Source organism: Astatotilapia calliptera, chromosome 4 (assembly GCF_964374335.1).
Source record: "Astatotilapia calliptera chromosome 4, fAstCal68.1, whole genome shotgun sequence".
Classification (NCBI taxonomy): Eukaryota; Metazoa; Chordata; class Actinopteri; order Cichliformes; family Cichlidae; genus Astatotilapia; species Astatotilapia calliptera.
Genome location: NC_137425.1, coordinates 34,098,730 through 34,117,940, shown reverse-complemented (window position 1 = coordinate 34,117,940; position 19,211 = coordinate 34,098,730). Strand labels below are relative to the sequence as shown.

The 19,211-nt window shown below is 39.6% G+C and overlaps 1 protein-coding gene across 2 annotated transcripts; it reads right to left on the bottom strand.

Annotated features, from left to right (window-relative positions):
• Nucleotides 1-5,474: 5,474 nt before the first annotated feature.
• Nucleotides 5,475-8,095, bottom strand: LOC145428625 (uncharacterized). Of its 2 annotated transcripts, none has more exons than XM_080301070.1 (5): nucleotides 7,812-8,095; nucleotides 6,316-6,415; nucleotides 6,167-6,199; nucleotides 6,006-6,059; nucleotides 5,475-5,817 (listed from the first exon to the last, which is right to left on the bottom strand). In XM_080301070.1, the coding sequence occupies exons 1-5, from the start codon at nucleotides 7,935-7,937 to the stop codon at nucleotides 5,783-5,785; spliced, it is 348 nt and encodes a 115-aa protein (XP_080157196.1). In that variant the 5' UTR covers nucleotides 7,938-8,095; the 3' UTR covers nucleotides 5,475-5,782. The 2 variants fall into 2 exon arrangements, with proteins under 2 accessions (XP_080157196.1, XP_080157197.1); XM_080301071.1 differs by having other exon boundaries at nucleotides 6,316-6,412.
• Between the last annotated feature and the right edge of the window lie 11,116 nt (nucleotides 8,096-19,211).

The window sequence follows — 19,211 nt, the reverse complement described above, 5'->3', positions numbered from 1 at the left end:
AGGAACGATATTCAGTCACAATTTTAAATATTTATTTCCCTGTTCAGGATGTAGAACGACCCTTATCTCATGGCAGCCAAAATAGCTACACTCCCCTGTATAGTATTTTATAAGCTAGCAAAAACCACTACTAAAGTTAGCTGGTTAAGACTTTCCTGAAAATGGGCATTTTGGGAAAAATGGCAAAAATAACACAGATATTCAATAAAACTGATGAATATTTCTTGATTAAACAGTATTTTATAAGCTAACTAGCTAGCTATAAACTATTGATGTTGAGTTTAGCTAATTAGCTTTTGATTAGCTTTTGTTATAAATTATTTTTTAAAGTGGGGGATAACATGAGAATGTTAATCAATACAATATTGAATGTTGGATTGTTCTGATGAAATGGGCTTTGAGTTTTATGTAATTCTTTAACATTTTCACAAATGCAGTTATACATTTTACACAATAGAACAGACAGGTTTTATTATACACTGACCACAGCCACTATTCATCTTTAGGTTCTTTTGACGTGTGTATACGTAGCATGGCCGCTGATAGCTTCTTGACCTCATTTGTTCTCTGCAAAGTGAAGGTAATCGTGCATCGTTAGCGCACCTTCTCCCAGACACTTAATTAGCACGGCGCACCAGGCCCGCTTGCTAATCCAATCAGTGGCATGTGGTATCAAATCTGCAGTGCATTTCAGTCTGTCATTGAGACAAAATGCAGGTCGGCAACACTTTGACTCGTGTAAACGTGTTTTTGCAGACACAGACCAGCTGGTTGTGATTAAACAGGACCATGTCTGGGCTTGCATGTAATACTGCCATCCACATGATTAAATGGAGAGTTTTCAAACAAACTGAAGAAGAAATAAGGTTGATCATTCCTCTGGGACGAGTGATGAAATCTAAAGAAAGAAAATGTCCAAAAGTATCAAACCACAGTGAGCAAACAACACTATGTAAATTAGTGTTCACATATTTGACACATACACAGGTGAAAAGTAGTGAAAAGTGATTTGATCTAACTTAACTTAATCCATTTTATCAACTAGATGCAGTATTGAAAAGCTAATATGGTTTTAGGTCAGGTGTTTTACCTTACGGCCTTGTGGCTGTTTGAACCCAGAGCCGATCAGTAACAGAGCTTCTCATGCAACAGCCTCACATTGTGTCCAGCATTTAACCCCGTCTCATCCATCTCTTGGTTAGCAAAAAGCTATAGCTGCCACTGGGCCACGTTTGTACCGTCACCAAGGAGGAACCTACCCACGATGTGTGTTTTTGTGTGTTTTCCGTTTGTTTTTGTAACTCATGTTTTAAGACTTTTCTCTCAGTTGTGTCTGCAGTTTCATTTTTTATCAGTTTATAGAGTTTGGGAGCTCTTGTGTGCTTTGTTTGGTTTTGTTAAAGTTCTCAATGATTTTCATACTTTTTCTACCTCTGAGGTTTTACCACTGTATAAAAAGCTAAAATGGCGCATTAAGCTTCTTGTTTTGTTGTGTTTGGGGTTTTTTGTTGTTGTTTTTTAGTTTTTGTGTGTGTATTAACGTGAAAATAATGTAGATGTTACTGCCCAGCAAGTGTTTTGGGGTTTTTTATAGATTTTTTTTTTTAAATAGCCTATTTATATTCTTAAAAAAACCACATTAACTACATAGAGCGTAAACAAGCGTAGAGGAATCTCTCCTTTCTAGGGAACTGATTTCCTGGTGAATCAAATATTTTAAAAAATCTAAAAAAAAATTGTACGTGCTTTTGAATGTGTCTACAAACTGGGAAGTACAGGAAGAACAATCCAGAGCATTTCCCCACCAACAAAGGCGATGAGTCATTTACATTTCAGAGATTTATTCCATGTTATCAAAAGTGACGTGATTGAGTCAAAACATGTCACTGTGCACATTGTCACTACCTATTACCACCATAGTTGATGCTGTGAGCTGTTAGAAAAGGGCAGCCTTGTTGTGTAAGCTCAATAAGCATGGTTGGCAGCACTTTAAATTTTTTTAATTTGTTCTATATGATTGATTAAAATATTATTTTAATTCTATTGACAATCTCTACATTTATTGATCTGGATCAACATGTTGAAGAATTTTAATCAGCATTTAATGTTTTGGTAAAGGAGTAGCTGGCTGTTATTATCAAATGTGGATCTGTGAACATTGATCTGTGATCGATATCTCTCTCGCGTCTGTTCGGTAAATATGAAGCTGTTCGCTTATCTTAGACTGGAAACTGGGAAATAGCCGTTCTGGCTCGAGCAAATAACCGACTTTAAAACAGGAAATTCCCTTTTTGTTCAGACTAAACATCTGCTTGGTCCAACAGAGGATTCACATACATCCTAACAATCCTCAGTTTAGGTAACTGAAGGAAATACATATTTAAACACTGAGTGGCTGCAGGCACTAAAAGCGAAACAAGCTAGCAGTTGTAAAAATACTACTAGTAGTTTTTTGTTTGTTTTTTACCAAACAGACACGGGGGTGGTTTCAATCGTGCCGTCTAACACTTGGTAAGAGTCAGAAACATTGTGCATAAGTTTAGACAGCAGCTGGCTGTGAAATTAGAGGTGTGTTGCCAACAATGTCACATTGAATCAACCATTATCTTTTTTATTTTTATATTTTTTCCTGTAGCTTTTGTGTCACACTTGAGCCATTTTCTTTTCCCGACTGCGGCTTAAAGTTACATTTCTTCTTGTGTTGAAACAACTGTTGCCTTTAAAGTTCATTAGTTTAAAAAAATCAATGTCTTTTTGTCCTGTTTTATATACTGATCGTTTCTGTGTACGGGTTATCTGCATTTGACATATTAATACATATTTGTGTTATCCGGTGGTTAATGTGGTTAAATGCACTGTCATTGGGTCGTACAGCACAGGGCAACAGTGCTAACAGACACTCCATTTATCCTTTTAGCATGAGCTCTCAATAAATCACTCACAAATGTGCTGCAGCCTGAATTTACTTGTTGGTAGGTTGTTGTTGTTTTTTTTAACTCATGTGCATTAACAGCAAAGTGCGCTTACTTACCATTTTCTCCTCTCTTTTTTTTTGCCTTTAAATGAATCTCCAATGAATAAAAAGCATCCTCAAACACTCCTGGCTACAGTGTTCCATACATGATTGGGATACTTGTGCTCTCGAGGTCTTTTTTGGCTGAGATGACTGGTAAGCAAAAGGCTTTGGTATCAGAGAAAATATTATAGAGGATGGGTTCCTTTTTTCAGGCCTCCATTATGCTGATATTTAAGAGTCTTACAAGAAGAAATCCCATCATTAAGGGTGTACTCTTTTCCTTCTTACCTGAGCAGAAAATGGACCTAATTATAATGCTGAATACAGCCCATTAAATCTGTAAATAACTGGAGTGTTTTGAACTTTAGAAAAAAAATCAAATTTACCCGTGTGTGTAGGGTCCTTGTTTTCAAGAAACCTGTCATGACGTTGTTGTGCTTGTGTCTATTTTCCAATCACCTCTTCATTCCTCCCCCTGGTGCCAATGGCAGCTATAGATGGACAGTTTTAGAGCATTTTGCTGGTTACTAACGCACCCATATGCTATCACGACTCCCTGGAGAAACAAAGATGCATTCCTTTGCCTTTCATAGGTCACCAGAAAGCTGTTGTTGTAGTGCTACCTATTTAAACTACTCACACAAAGAAGTGACACAAAAGTAGCGTGACATTGCTGTGTAGCTCAGTTGTGCTTTTGTACCTGCTTCTCCTCTTTGCCTTCCTCTTCAATAAAGACAAATGGTGAAACAAACAGATTTCGCCTCATGTGTTGACTGTGTCCCGAACAGCATCCTTAAAGGTTTAAGGATTGTTTAGGCTCGGTCAGTTTGCTCAGCTAATAAGGAACTTATAGACAAAAGAATATTTCTATGTGTCGTGCCTGTTTAAATAACTAAATATGCAATGCCACTGATCGCTTAAAGGGGCATTTCAGCAATAGCAAGTATCTACTGCATGTCTAATCTGACTAAATAAATCCTGGCACTACTGCGGTCATGTCGGCTTTGAAGAAGATCGAGTTTTGTCCACACTGGAGACTGAAAATCAAGATATCCCACATCCACAAGAACACAATTGGCAGAAAAAAATAACAAAACTGCACAAAATACACTTAATTTAAAAAAAATTGCAAAATTCCAACAAACATCAGATCATAAAACTTAAAGAGCTACAAAGAGAATGTAGGTCTGTGGTTTGAGTTTATTCCGTTTGAATAGTGCTGCTGAAACCAGTTCTACCCAACAGGTGGTTTCATTGGAGAGCATCTGAAATTAAAATGTCAATTTATTGTTAATTGTTGTTACAACACTTAAATGAGAGATGTGTGGTTTGGAGGCTTTACAAAGGAATACCACACGAGGGCTGTTAATTGTTTAAGGGAATCCATCCAAGCTTTTCCTTCAGAGCTCAAAGAAGCATGATGACATACGGGGTTTAAGTGATGGAGTGTTGTTTGGGCTGCATGAATCTCTTCATAGGCCAGGACAGTTATGGAGACTGACTGCACAATAATACTGCAGCTGGAAAATGAAAGACAACATTTCTGTACGGTGCAGTGTTTGAGCCCCTCGTTGAACATGAATCTCAAATGTACGTTTTTCACACGCTATTAAAAAATATATTTATAAGATCCATTTATTTTATTTGCACAGGATGTAAAGGTTTTCAAAAAGATTATTTTAAGATCCTTTCTGCATTTATGCTGATTTTGAGCTGCCAAAGAGAGATTGAGGGGATTAAGATAAATCAGGGCCTGCAGGCTCTTTCTAGCATATATTATTGTATCATCAGTTTAAAAGAAGGTTGAACATAAAGTGTTGGTTTGGAATAACAATGTCATTATTATTAGATTAAATAACTGGATCAAGAACAGATCTCTGTGGTGCCTCAAAATGTTTAAAGAGCAGAACTGACTCAGAGTTGTAACACTTGCTAATTCCACACATGAGGGAGATGATAGGAGACCTTTGATCTTTGATCTGCTCTTTTTCCTGGTCACGCTTTCATGTTAGTTAGATGCAAAGATGTAACATGTGATTTATTAATTGTAATATCTTTACAGAGGGCCGATGCAGGGGAAAAGAATGTGCCTGTCAGTGTTTTAAATAAAACATCTGTTACCAAATGTTTATTTCGGTTGCAAATTCTAAATATTTATTAATTAATGAATTAATTTACTTATTAGATAAGCAAATGTAGCCTAAAGCAGAGCTGAATATTAGTGTGTTTCCCTGTAAATACACTTAAAAATGCCCTCGTATACTCAGGGTTTCTATTCCACTTTTATTTTAGTGAGTTTAAATAACAATAGGTAATAACAATTAACACCAAACATCTTTTTTGCTTATTTCTAATTATTAAAACGTAAATTAAGAATTAGTGGACCAGTAGGGGTCATGAACACGAGAGAATGATATTCTGCAAGTAATGCATGACAGAGAAAGAAAGCACACTTAGCTAATGAAATCATCTTTAATGAATCTGGCACAAACTGAGCGAACCCTTTGAAAAGACACGAGACTTACATATGCATTAAGTTTAAATGTGGCAAGATATCATCAGCTACAACATACAGCAGTGCAGTTCATCAGATCGACGGGAGTGAAGTTAGCGATTTTTAAAAGCATTTATTTCAGCTCATTGTAACAGGTGTTTGGACCGTGTCGGTCAAAGTGCATCATACTCAGTGTCCTGTTGGTCAACAACGGATGGCTGAATAAGACGTTATAACTGAAATGGAGTTTGGTTTCTTTTCTTTTTTTGTCTTCAGTAAGAGTCCGATTTAAATTCTTCCTCCATGTCTGTAAAACAGAAAGAAAACAGCAAAAACAAATATTAGAATGAACATTTAGATTTGATTATAATCAAGCTTGAAAATCACTTTTTAAATGGCAGATTCAAACATGATAACAGAGCCGCTTCTCTATCTAAAGAGTTATGCAAAGCAAACATTATATACAAATAGACGTGGCTGTAGCCGGACATTTACCTCCTCCTAAACTCCTTCTGCCCATGAGTCCAACAAACATCTCCCCTTTATTTCCTGTAAAAACAAACCAACACACAGAGAAAGAGGAACACAAAGATTTTTAGGCTCGCTACCAAAATAAAACAATAAAGAAAAGTTGAACTCTAATCTGTCTTACTCACTTTTCCTGCCCAGTCTCACAGCGTGGGATACACCTGAAACAAGCAAGAGATAAAGAAGTCTCGGGTATTACAGGAAGCAAAAAGGACTGTGGAGCACATCATCAACTCTAAACCATGCAGTACAATTATGAGCTGGTTTATTTGCTCACCTGAGCTTCTTCCCATCAGACCGTGGAACTGCTGCGCTTTGGACCGCTTGATGAGATCTGCCAGACGAATGGTTATTCCTCTCTCCACTGGGTAACCCTGCTTACACACACACACACACACACACACACACACACACACACACACACACACACACACACACACACACACACACGTACATATAGTACAATAAGTTATTGCTGATATAAATACTAGGATCTAGTCAGATTGTGGAAGTAAGCAGAAATGGGAGTATTAAGCTCTGCATACACTCGTTCTTTGTGTCTCATAAAAGTCTGTTACAAAATTCTTCACCAGCATCTGGACTAAAGGTCACCACATACTATAGATATACCACACCAAACACACAAAACACTATTTGTAGTCGTGGAGACTTCATAACCCTGTAACACATCTACTTCTCAGACTTCTAAAATGTTTCCGAATGACACATCTTAGCTGTAAGAATTGCTCGTGAACATGGCTTTGAAATGCTTTGCCACAGAAGCAGAGACATTAGCTGAGACTCCAGCTGTTAAATATGGTAATAAACACGCCATCTGTGCCTGCTAGGCCTTCATTTCTACGCGTCAAATCGCAAATAAACCACCGCAGATTTTCTTATTTCGGAGGCATGTGATTCAGCGGATCTGCAGATGTGTCCCAGAAAATTGCACACACAACAACAGAAGACTGAGGCTCGCCACACTCACGTAGATATAAAGCACAGCATCACGCGTGAATTTATTTCCAAAAGTCTAAAGTTTGCAGTCAGCACGAACACGTCTCTGCCCTGGACGAGTTCTCCTCGCTTTCAACTATTCCAGCGGTGACGCGTCTGACGTCACTGAACACACTTCACTGTCTGTACTTCAGTTTTTGGCTTTAAGTGAAATGTATGAATAAAGGAAATTAGCATGTTTACGAGGAGATAGACCAGGTCAGATAGACCAGGTGTGTGTGTGTGTGTGTGTGTGTGTGTGTGTGTGTGTGTGTGTGTGTGTGTGTGTGTGTGTGTGTGTGTGTGAAGCACTGAATTGCTCGGTTAGAGTGGAAAAGCGTGAACGAGCCCATTTACCATCTAATTACCAGTTTGGCGGACACGCTCGGTTGTCATGTTCACATTTCTCTGAGGATTTGTAGCTGCAGGCACATTCGACAGAGAACTATTACCAGAACTATTTTTTAATATCGGCTGCTGATGATTTTAGATGATTGGCTCTAACAAATAAGGCGATGATCCTCCAGCCTCTGTTGGACTTTCGGTCTCTGTCTGTGGTGCTGAAAAGCAAGTTAGTCAAAGAAACTGCAGAAGAAGAGAAAGAGAGAGAAGTTTGTTTTGTAATATTTATACAGCTTAAACAAATTTAGACTTGATTCTGATAAGAAAATATCTTTTTCTCTACAAAGCTCCGTAATATGGGGATGCAACCCTCAAATCTGCGTCTCTCTTCCTCTCCCTTTTCTTTTCTTTGAGGGGTCGGGGTGGGGGTTGTACCTGCCAGTCCTCCACCGTCCACATTTCTCCGTCGTTTTCTTCCCCGGAGAGCGGAGTCCCCAGCGCGCTGCAAACCTGCACCAGCACGACCACCAGCATCACTACTACAAACTTCAGCGTCTCCATGGCTACCTAAGGATGCCAAAGTAATAACAACAATAATAAAATATAGAAGTGGCTGCAAATAGTCAAGAAGAGTCTCCCTGATTCGGACGCATACAGGAGCCAACAGAATTCAACCCGTCCACGCGTGGTTATGTTTCTGCACTTTGTGCTCTGGTCTTGAGGCGAGGTCCGTGCTTGCTCTTATAAACGCCCTGTGCTCGCTCCTCCCCGCTTCCTCCAGCAGCCTCGTATTAAACCGAACACATCCTGCAGGCCAGATTTTTTCCCACCCCTCTGTCTGACTCATGAGCTGTTGACTGTGAGTAAACTTCATCTAATCTAAAACCAACTGACCCAAACTGTGAAGGATGGGTGTGCTGATTGGTTAGCTTCTGTTTCATTTACCCCACACGTTTATGGTAAAATGTGGCAAAGCCATGTATGACACAGTGTGCCTTTGAAATGTCAGCTCGATGAACCCAAAGGAAGAAAAATGGTGCGAGCGTAGGAAAAGACAGGATGTGTCTTTATTTTACAGGCTGAGCACAAGACGCCAAACCAAATCACAACTCCAACTGACACGGTTATATTTCCCTGAACCAGATCATAATCGTGTTTTGTGTCCTCTTTATGATTCGTGTCGCCTTGTCCCAGTGCAATTTGATTTTCGGGGCTAGATGTATTCATGGTTTGTTTGTGTGACTCTGCGGGTGAGTGCCACAGTATTATGATGGGTTTATAATCATGATCAGTGCAGCTTCTGACGAGAATCCATCCTTTGACTTGATCTGTGACAAACACACAATTGCGCATCAGCCCCACATGTGGGTTTGGACCCACCCGCTGGGTAAAACTCAACTGGTTCTGCTCTGAATGTCCTATGACTTCAATTTTCTTTCATTTTCAATACAGGATTCTTCAGCTCACCAGAACTCTTTGAAAAAACGCTGTTAACACCAACAAATTATTCTGCTATTAGTATCCATTTGATCAATCAGTCTCCACCTCTATGTGTTTTAATGAGTGGCACAAGTAGCTACACCCACGCAAACAATTTTGCACATATTTATTTATTTATTTATTTATTTATTTATTTATTTATTTATTTATTTATGTGGCATAACTGATTCATCTCTCAGCAACAGTTAAGGAGCGCTCACTTCCTTTTGGGGAAAATAGCTTTACACAAGCTCTTCATTCAAGACTCAGTGAGGAGAGTGAAAGATGGAGCAAAATTGGAGTTTTCTTTTGGGACAGGAGTTAAGCACACCGGGCAGATTTCATACTTGAGACACATGACCAGAAGTGTTTACATGTGAGGGATCTGAAAGACTTCTCCCAGGAACCTGTGAGTATCAGACATTTCATTTCCTGAATTTTGGTCAATTTTGATGCATCGATTTGTATCAACATTTGAAGGAAATGTTTTTATTTACTATAAAGAAAGCACAAAATTCAGTCAGCCACGTCAGTAGGTACACCTTACTAGTACCGGGTTGGACTCCCTGATTCAATAAGGGGCTGAAAAGAGATTTTGGTCCATACATGACAGCATCACCCAGTTTCTGACATTTGTTAGCTGCACATCCATAATGTGAATATCCTGCTTCGCCACATCACAAAGGTGCTCTATTGGATTGAGATCTGCTGAGAGTGGAGGTTATTTGAGTGCAGTGAACTCATTGCCATGTTTGTGAAACCAGCGTGAGATGATTTGAGCTTTGTGACATGCTCCTGACATATCCTGCTTGAAACAGCCATCAGAGGATGAGTACAGTATGGTCATACAGGGTGGACAAGGTCAGGAGCGATCCTGAGGTAGACTGTAGTGTTTAAATGATGCTTAGTTGGTACTAAAGGGCAAAAAATTGCAGCAAGAAAACATTCCCCACACCAGTACACCACCTGCAGCAGAGCCACTGGCACAAGGCAGGATGGCGCCATGTTTTCATGCTGTTTACACCAAATTCTGATGCTGACACCAAAATGCTGCAGCAGAAATTGAGACTCATCCGAGCAGGTAATGGTTTTCCAATCTTCCATGGTCACGTTTTGGTAAGCCAGTGTGAATTGCTTCCTGTTTTTAGCTGACAGGTGTAGCCCTGATGTGGTCTTCTGCTGGTGTAGCTCTTACTTATCTTACTTAAAGCATTTTTTTTTTTACCATTCTGATGCTCAATTTGGAAATTAGCAACATGCCTATGCAACTAAATTCACAAAGAAACACTACTGCTTTAAATCTGCAGCTTATCCTACACCACATAGCCGATGCTATGGCCACCATTCAACACTGCATTAGTCTATAAGTTTTTATGAACAGTTCGTCTAATAGCAGGTGCTGCTCTATACAGCTCTACAGCCTCAGGAAGCTGTGTGTAGCTTTGATGATTTCTGATGTAGCGATTGCTGTTCTTATGAGCAGCTTTCAGGTAAAAGCTGTGAAAAGGTGAAGATTGCAACGAATTAGCAATTAGCATAGTAGCCAAAGCCTTTCTGGCCATTTTGGAGGAGCGTTAGTGCAATTTTATTCACTCTTTGAGCTCCGATTCTGGTCTCAACCAACTAACAAACCCACATGCTTTGTCTGTCTGATGCTCAATATGCTGTGTGCATTGATGTAACTTGACCTTCATCTTCCTCAAGATGTAGCTGCATGTTGCAGCATGTGTTCAAAGTGATGCAGAGCTCAGCAGCTGTGAGTTTTTTCTGTCTGTCTGTTGATTAGTGCACCATCTGTAACAGGCTTGAACTATATCTAGCTTGGCTGTTAGTCTTAATGCAGTAGCTTGTTTTCTACCAGTGTCAACATTTTTCCCATTGTTGTAGCTGACATTCGTGCATGGACTCAACCTGTTCAATCTGTGCTTCAAAATAATTCTTTCAGATTTAACAACTTCCAACGAGGATTTGGGTTCTTGGTGTTTGAGTTTGTCTTTTATTGTTCTTGAAGTTTGTTATGTTTTGGGATTCCTGGTTTTTTTGCTTTATTCATTATGTTAGTTTTAGTTCCTGCTTTGATTTCACGTGTTTCATCATTTCTTCCACCCTCACCATCTCCCTCTCTGTCTTGTTTCAGTGATATTTCTTTTGCCTTCCTGTGATCCCTTGTCTCCGTCACCATGTTGAGTTGAATATTGATTTATTGATTAGCATCTCAGTGAATACAGAATAAAGATCTACCACAAAGCGAGAAAGCACGAGACAAAGCTGATCAAAAGGTATTGGCTGAATCATGTGCTTATTACGCTTTAACAAAAGATCTTCTAGCATGCAGCTCATGTACACAGGGCTCGAAGCAAAGAGTAAAACAAAGCAAACAAACAAAACAAAATAAAAAACCTTTCCACCTTAGATAAGTAAATCGATTAAATTAAATTTCATTAAAATAATCAAAGCAAAACAACCAAGAGTTTCAGTATTATTATTTTTGCTCTTTTCATTCTTGATTTATATATTTTTCTAATAATCTATTTTTAAACATGTTTGTAAACAAGTGAAATGAACTCCACCTTTTTAAATCCCTGTCATAACTATTGCACAGGTTTCCTCCTCTAACAGAAGCACGTCTCTGCTTTATGTTCGTCCTCATCTTGTTCTTTTTAAAGAAATCTGTTGCCCTTATGTCATATTGACTCTCTCTGACTGCAGCAAAGCCAGTTGTTTTGTGCTTTATAATTATCTGCGCCATTTTATATTCAGCTAAATCATAAAATTTCAGGGTATTCAGATTAATAAACAAAACGTTAGTTGGTTCTATATAGTTTGATTGGTTTATAATTCTTATAGCTCTTTTTTGTAACTTCAAAATGGGAAGAGTATTTGTTTTATATGCATTAGCCCGTATCTATAGACAGTAAGTCATATATGGAAGCACAGAGAACAATAGTGTGTGTAATGATTTCTTGTTCAGGACATGTTTGTTTTGTAGAGAAAATCAATGGTTTTTGACATTTTTGTTTTCACATGGTTTATATGAGACTTCCAGCTCAGCTCATCATCAATCATCACTCCAAGGAATTTATTTTAACTGTACATTCTTTCAATTTCAATTCCATCAACCCTGATTATAGATAAATCTTTCATTTGTCTGGTACCAAAATTAATACATTTTGTTTGGTTTGTATTTAATGATAAGTTTACATCAAACCAGTGTTTTAAATATATTTAACTCCTTTTCCGCTGTAGTCAGAAGCTGTTCCTGGTTTTTACCTGAGCAACACAGAGTGGTGTCATCAGCGAACAATACACATTTTAACAGTTTGGGAACACTACATATGTCATTTATATATAACATGAATAATTTAGGGACCAGCACAGAGCCCTGAGGAACACCACAAGCTACCTTCAGCTGATTAGATTTTACATTATTGGTTTCTGTCATCCAGGTAACTTTTCATCCACTTGTCTGCTATCCCTCTAAGACCATATCTCTCTAGTTTATTCATTAATATAGATCATTTGTATCAAACACCTGTTTTAAGTCTATAAAAACACCAACAGTATATTCTTTATTATCTATTGCAGTAGATATCCCTTCTACAAGTTCCATCACTGCCACTGAAGTGGGCCTTTTTACCATGTTGGTTATCACTTAGGAGATGATGCTTCTCAATATATTTATCAAGTCTATTAACAAATAACTTTTCTAAAATTTTTGAGAACTGTGGGAGTAGTGATATTGGTCTGTAATTGTTTACTGTCTGTCTTTCGTATTAGTCTTTTGATTGCTTCCCATTTTAGTTTTTGCCCGTCTTTGTCATTGTCAGCATCGCTCTAATGGTCTTTACAGATGTTAACTGTTTTCACCTGACCTCACCAGCCTTCCACAGTCCCATAATCCTCACATGTAGCCCTGTTATTCTGTAGGATTTATCTTCCTCAAACCTTATACGGCACTGAACAGCACAGCACACCAGTATAAATGCAAACTACAACAGGGATTCAGAGCAGTGCTATAAACTCCACTCGACTCCTTTGGGCTCCACCTCTGTGTGTGTGTGTGTGTGGGGGGGGGGGGGGGGGGTGTTGGGAAATAACCTGCTTAAGTGTGAAAGCAGCAACTATTCAGCTGAGTGATAAATTCACTTGTTTTAATTTATAAACCACTTAACTTTAATAGCTTGTGTGTTTCAGCAGGGTTACTGTTATTGCTCATGTTCAAAGTTGTTGTGCATGTTCACTTTTTTAATTTTTGTCTCTGCTTCTCATAGTTCTGTTGCACAATCATGTTGTCTTAATGTTTCAGTCTAAGCCCATGGCTCTCTATAATAACAAATGAAAATACCAAAGCTCCAAACATTTTAATGTTTTTAATACCTGTTTCTTCTCACGTCTCCTTTCCAGCCAGTCATGCGTGTTCAATTAAATTTATTTATTTATTTTTACATAGCACCAAATCAAGCATAAATAATCTGAGAGCATCCAGAAATCAGAAAGGACCCTCTGATGGAACTGATGAAAGAGTTTGCAGTTTTAAAACAAAGACAAAGACAGAGGAAAGGAAGCATAAGGAAATGCAGTTCAGAGACGCCTGCAGCAAAAGAGAGAGTGAAAGAGAGGTTTGTATAATTCATGCCCTAAACTCCTGACTTTAAGTAGTTTGATTACATGTAAATCTTATAATGTAATTTTGTTACATAAGTACTTAAAATCTTAAATTGAATGGGATCTGTTTAAATGAAGTGTCCTCAGTTGGGAAACATTCAGTTTCATTTTATTATTATTATTATTAATGGAGTGTGCACGATGCATCTTTGGATGCGCTGGGACGCATTTTCAGTGATGTAACATGGGGTCATCTGGTGTTTCGGGTCTTTCAACATCAGACACTATCATCCAGGCACCCAGCTAAGGTTGAGCAGACCCCAGCCTGCGTCCCAGCGACAGCCACCCACGGATCAACCCTCTTCATCCACAGCCACCTTGGGGCCTTCTCTGCGGTTTCACCCTCTTCCTAGCCACTCCTGTTAGGCCCAGTTGGTTCAGGACTTTGCGGAGTGAGCATCATGCGAAGCCTTTAGAGCCCACCTCTATTGGCTCATAGTACATCTTCAAGCCGCCTTCCCGGCACTTCTTTACTTCTTTCATTTCCCTCTTCCTCTTCCCAGGACGTGGCGAGATCGAGGACAATAAGCTGTTTTGTTGCCTTTGAGACATAAACATGTCTGGTTGAAGTGATGTTTCAGTGATGTGCTGAGAGAACATCAACTGCATCCTTAGGTCATCCTGCAGCTGCCAGTCCGAGGCTGTATAGAGGAGACCTGACCTTATTCTTTGCTACCGACAGGGCTCTTCTCCAGCTTTGACAAGGGCGAGTCTTGTCTTTGGGCCAAGATGGAGTTTGCCATGGCGTTGCCTACTACTTTCTGGAACCGCCTTCAGCATCTGGTCATGGCAGCTATTCACCCCTTCCAAATCATAGCTGACATGCTGGGCTTGGTAATAGTGATGTGTAGGTCGCAAACGAAATGGCTCTTTGAAGTGAACGACGCACTACGTGCTTTGTAGGGGCCACCGTAAATATACTTTTATTTATTCACTCCACATAAAACGTAATAAATAAATGTTAAAATACAAAAAACAACAATTTACATTTCAACTTTTAACTATTTAAATTTTCAGCTTTTTCCTTTTAAACAAATTTAAGTGAAACAACACAAAACACTGCAAACCACAACACAATCAAATATAAATTAAAATATGAAAACAAAAGAGAAGATGCACATTCTCTGTCATGTAGGCCTGGGATGATATTTTGGGAGAGTGTTTTCCTGCTTGGAATTGCATACATAGGATTCCCTGCATGAATAAACTTGCAGAAAGAAAGAAAGAAAGTAATTCTCCTCTCCAGGGACTCCACAGTAGGACGGAGTGCAGGCCTTGAATCTACCTGACTTGTCAACCTTAGTGAGCGTTTGTTGGACTTCTGGATGGCAGTCAAGCCTTTCAGAGATGTCAGAGGACCAACAGGAGCTTAATGGAGTCTAATGTTACTGCGATTGTGTTCGTTTGTGCATTTGTGTTCAAATAAATACATTTACTCAACCTGAACCATTGTTTTTAAATCACAGGCCAGAAGAACGCTTACATTAGTCTTCTGCCACACTATGTATCTATGTAATGTTGTATTAACTGAATAAAATGGGGATGGTTAGACACGAAGTAGCGACTAGAGCCGCATTACTTTCTGTTTTATAGAGAACTGCAGGTCTGACAGGGTTTTTTTAAACTCCCTGAGGGTAAAAAGAAAATAATCCTAAAGGAGAAAAACTACAGAAAGAAGCGAAACAGCTTTCTTCCTGGAGATGTGTGTCCACTTAATTTGAACCCTTCCTCACATTTCTCATATGATAACCTGCAGGGTATTGAACGTGGGGATACAAGGGAACCATTAAGTAGCACCTTCCAGAATCAAAGAAAATTGCCATGGTCCCTCAGTCCTCCTGTGCTGGCTCACCATTTTCTATCCTTCTGTTGTTTTGTGTGAGTGAGCTGACCTCAGCGTTGTGTTTCAGGAGCGGGACGTGTCCTGGGTTAACACCCTTCGGTTCCTCTCACCTGCAGGTAATGAGCTCACCCATTTGCAATCAGCTGCTACTTAAGATCGTCTTCAGGCTTTGCTGGATCATTGAACTGACCACAGTTAGTGAAGCAGGCTTTCTCGCTCAGTGTTTGCTGCTTGCTTTGTGTGTCTCTGTGCAGAAGGCCTTTGACATCTTAGAGAGACAGAAAGAGGTCTCGATTCTGTGGAGCTAAGGTGTGGATTTTCTTGTTCTTTCTGGGCCTTGGACTTCACTGACTGGACACCTTTACCTTCACCATGTGAGCTGTGTTTGGGAAATAAACTGAAACTTTTCTCCAGACTGCTGCATTTGAGTCCAATGCATTTTGGGAGGCCTAATCGAATGTGGACCGAAACGCAGACACAGAGATGCAGGTGGATGTTTAACAAAGAGTGAGCCTTTATATTGGGCGGCAAAAAAACACCAAAAACAAAAGGCGACGGGAGACTGCGAAAAACTAACAAAAACCTAAACTGGGGAAAACTACGAACAAGTATAAAGAAAGTAAGAACATAAAACGTGAAAATCAGAGATGAGGGACAGAAAATGCAGAAGATCCAGCAACAAAAAGAGGAAGACAAAGGACTTAAATACACGAGGGAGTAACGAGGGAATGGGAAACAGGAGGGAAACACAGCAAGACTAATCTGACATAATGAGACAACGGGGAAGCAAAACTCAGCACACTGAAAACAGGATACGAGACTATCAAAGTAAAACAGGAAACAGAAATCAGGAGACGCAGACTTGAAAAGGCGACACGGCTGACAGTGGAGGCGAACATTGAGCACACGAACATAGACAAGAAAGCACAACTGACTCGACGTGACACGTGGAACACACGGGAGGTGCAAAACCCAAGATCTAAAAATCAATAAAGTCGAACCAGAAACGAACAGAAACCAAGAATACTGATCATCAAAAACCAGACTCAGGAACGGGACATTGTTACTGTGACGGCCTGATCACTGCTGATCCTGGACTGGACAAGTGGTGAAGAAGATGGATGGATTCACTCTTTACGTCACATTTCTATTCAGCCTTGTGTGCTTTGATTGATCCATGTCATCCATTAACAGTTACTGCATAGAAATTATTTCCCTGTTATTTCACTCATTCCTCCCAGAGGACGGACTCGGTTATGTTTCACTGCCGTATTTGACATTTTTGCTGACACTCCGTCTGTTGCCTGAGCAGGGATCAGCCTCACTAACTCTTAACCTTCATGATCACAAGGGAGGGTTTTTTGAGCTTCATTAAAAGACTCCCATCCTTCTGCTGTGCTGGGAGTGCTGGGAAATTAGTCTGGGGTTCCAAAGAAGTACACACAAGAAGAAGAAGAAGTAATCCTCAAACAGGTGATTGAAACACAGGCACACAACTGTACGCACATGTCAGACGAGTGTCTAAAAACTCTTTTCTTTTTTCCCTTTCTTTGAAACCATATCTTCTGGTTATTAGTTCATCATGTACGTTAAATAGATAAACAGATATTTAAAGCGTTCAGTGAGCCTCTGGTTCTTCTGTCTTAAATGTTCTTTGTAATGTTGTAATGTGTGTTTCAGCCTATGGAAACACATCATCTAAAAATACATCTGTTCTAAGAATACTCATCAAACACCGTCAAAGCAAATTGTAAAAAGAAATGCATCCTGTTCCCAGAAACATCATAAAGCCAGTGTGTGCAGATGCTCATTTGGGAGAAATTGCACCTTCTCCCCAACGGGAGCAAAAACCACGATGGCCCCCATCACTGTATTTTCTTCATCCACGCTCCAGTCCAGGCCGGAGCTGACCCTTAATCAGCTGCCTTCAAACTGTGTTACACTTGGACCAGTTGATCAGTCATTTATAGAGGGGTGTCTTTGCTCTAATGACAGTGGCACAAGCTTCTGCATCTCTCATTGTTTTGTGTTCTTTAAAAAAAGTACAATCGTGCAATCAGTCTCTTTTCAATCAGTGTCCATTATAAATGGAAGTGAGCATCATGCCTGATCCAGAAGAAAAAGACGACCTTTATGAACTGACAGCTAACCTGGCAGCTTTGTGGGGCTGTGCATTTTACAGCTGCTGTTAACATGCTAGCGTGATCACAGGGACAGTGCTAAGATGCTGATGCTGTTTAGCGTGCTTTAAATTCTTTCTCCTCACATACGGAGCAGGCACTATCACATCATACAGACCTCATAGTAGAATCATATCACAGAAGGGCACAAAATGGACATTTTGATATTTGGCTACATAAAGTAAATCTCTGACCAGGCCCTGAACGCCATTACTTTGGCTAAAATATTGTGAGAAATCAAAGTCACTTTTAATCAAGCTGTTGCCTCACATTAAACAACTGTAAAGACTGTCTTATCTCATCTGCACATATTGTCCCAATTAGGAACGTCGTATCTGACACAGATGCTGAAAAACGTGTTCATCCATTTGTCGCGTCTCTGTTGTCAGGCTGCTCTAAACGCCTTCAGCTGATCAGCAGACCAGGGCTCCTCGTGATCGCTGGTCTTTTCTCAGGGTTCTCAGTCTTTTTTCAGTTTAATATCGTTCTTCATTGCTTGATCCTCTCTCTTTCGTCCTGGCTGTATTTGGTAAATCACTGTCTGTGTTTGTGAAGTTCATTGGTCCCCTCAGCATTTTCTGGTGTCTCATCCTTATTTTTGTTTTTAGCATTGGTTGTTAATCATTTCCTGTTTTGGCAGTGCATTTATCTTGTGTCTTCACTTTAACTTCAGGCTCAAATACTTCACTTTCTTACATCTGCATAGGTCCATACCATAACATTGTATCCTAATGAAATACTTACTCTAGGCTCTACTTGTGTAGACAGAGCTGTCAGGTATCAGAAACCAGTCCAGCTCCCAGTTTGGACAGACATCCTATGTCATGGTTCTGGGCCTTTGACCCAGTGTTTTGTGTCTGCGGACTTTTGAATCGTGTTTAGTCGTTATTGTTGTGTTCTTAGACTTATCTTTCCTAGTTTACTTTTCTTGTGCTTATAACTTTCCTAATTATTATGTTTGTCTGTTGTGATTCAGGTTAAATTCCCTTATCGTTTCCCTTTCTCAGTGTTTTGTCCTCAGTGTCTTCCTGTGGAAGACGATGTCTCCATGTTCACTTATCCCCGTGTCTCCTCTGTCTGTCTCTTTGTCTCCCTCACCTTTTCCCATGTTCTTCTGTGTTCCCGCCTTAGAGTCAAGCTTGTGTGTCTGGGTCTCAGTGTTCGTGCTGCTTCCTGTCTTATTTTGATAGTCTTATGAGCATTGTGTTCGGTTTTGCTTCCCCTGTCTTGTTATGTCTAATTTGTTCCTGCTGTGTTTCCACTTCCCTGATCGCCCCTCATTGTATACAGTGGCTGTGTCCCTCAGTCCTTTGTCAGAACACCTGTACACTTATCCCTGTGTCCCAGGTTTCTGAGGTTTCTCCCAGTTTAGTTTTCCTGATTAGTTTACTTTCAACAATCAGCTTGAAAAAAAGAAACTTCTCGTTTAACTTCTGCCTGCAGTGTCTGCATTTAGGTCCTCACTCTCCCTCCATTCAATCGGCTACCGAAGATCATGACAGCCTACTCTTAGAATTGAACTTTCTTTTTTTGATCAAGTATATATGTAAATATGTTGGTGGGATAAGGTTTAATTTTCATCAGTGACACAATATGAAGGACTAAAGAGGCCCGCTGCTCTACTATTATATTTATTATATGATTTTGGACGATTCACCGGCACATTGT

Bases quoted from the DNA above. Each gene is read 5' to 3' on its own strand.
- LOC145428625 (XM_080301070.1), bottom strand. From the start codon at position 7,937: ATGGAGACGCTGAAGTTTGTAGTAGTGATGCTGGTGGTCGTGCTGGTG. The intron at 6,416-7,811 runs GTACAACCCCCA...TGTGTGTGTAAG, and splicing joins GGACGGTGGAGGACTGGCAG to CAGGGTTACCCAGTGGAGAG. The intron at 6,060-6,166 runs GTGAGTAAGACA...TTGTTTTTACAG, and splicing joins TGTGAGACTGGGCAGGAAAA to GAAATAAAGGGGAGATGTTT.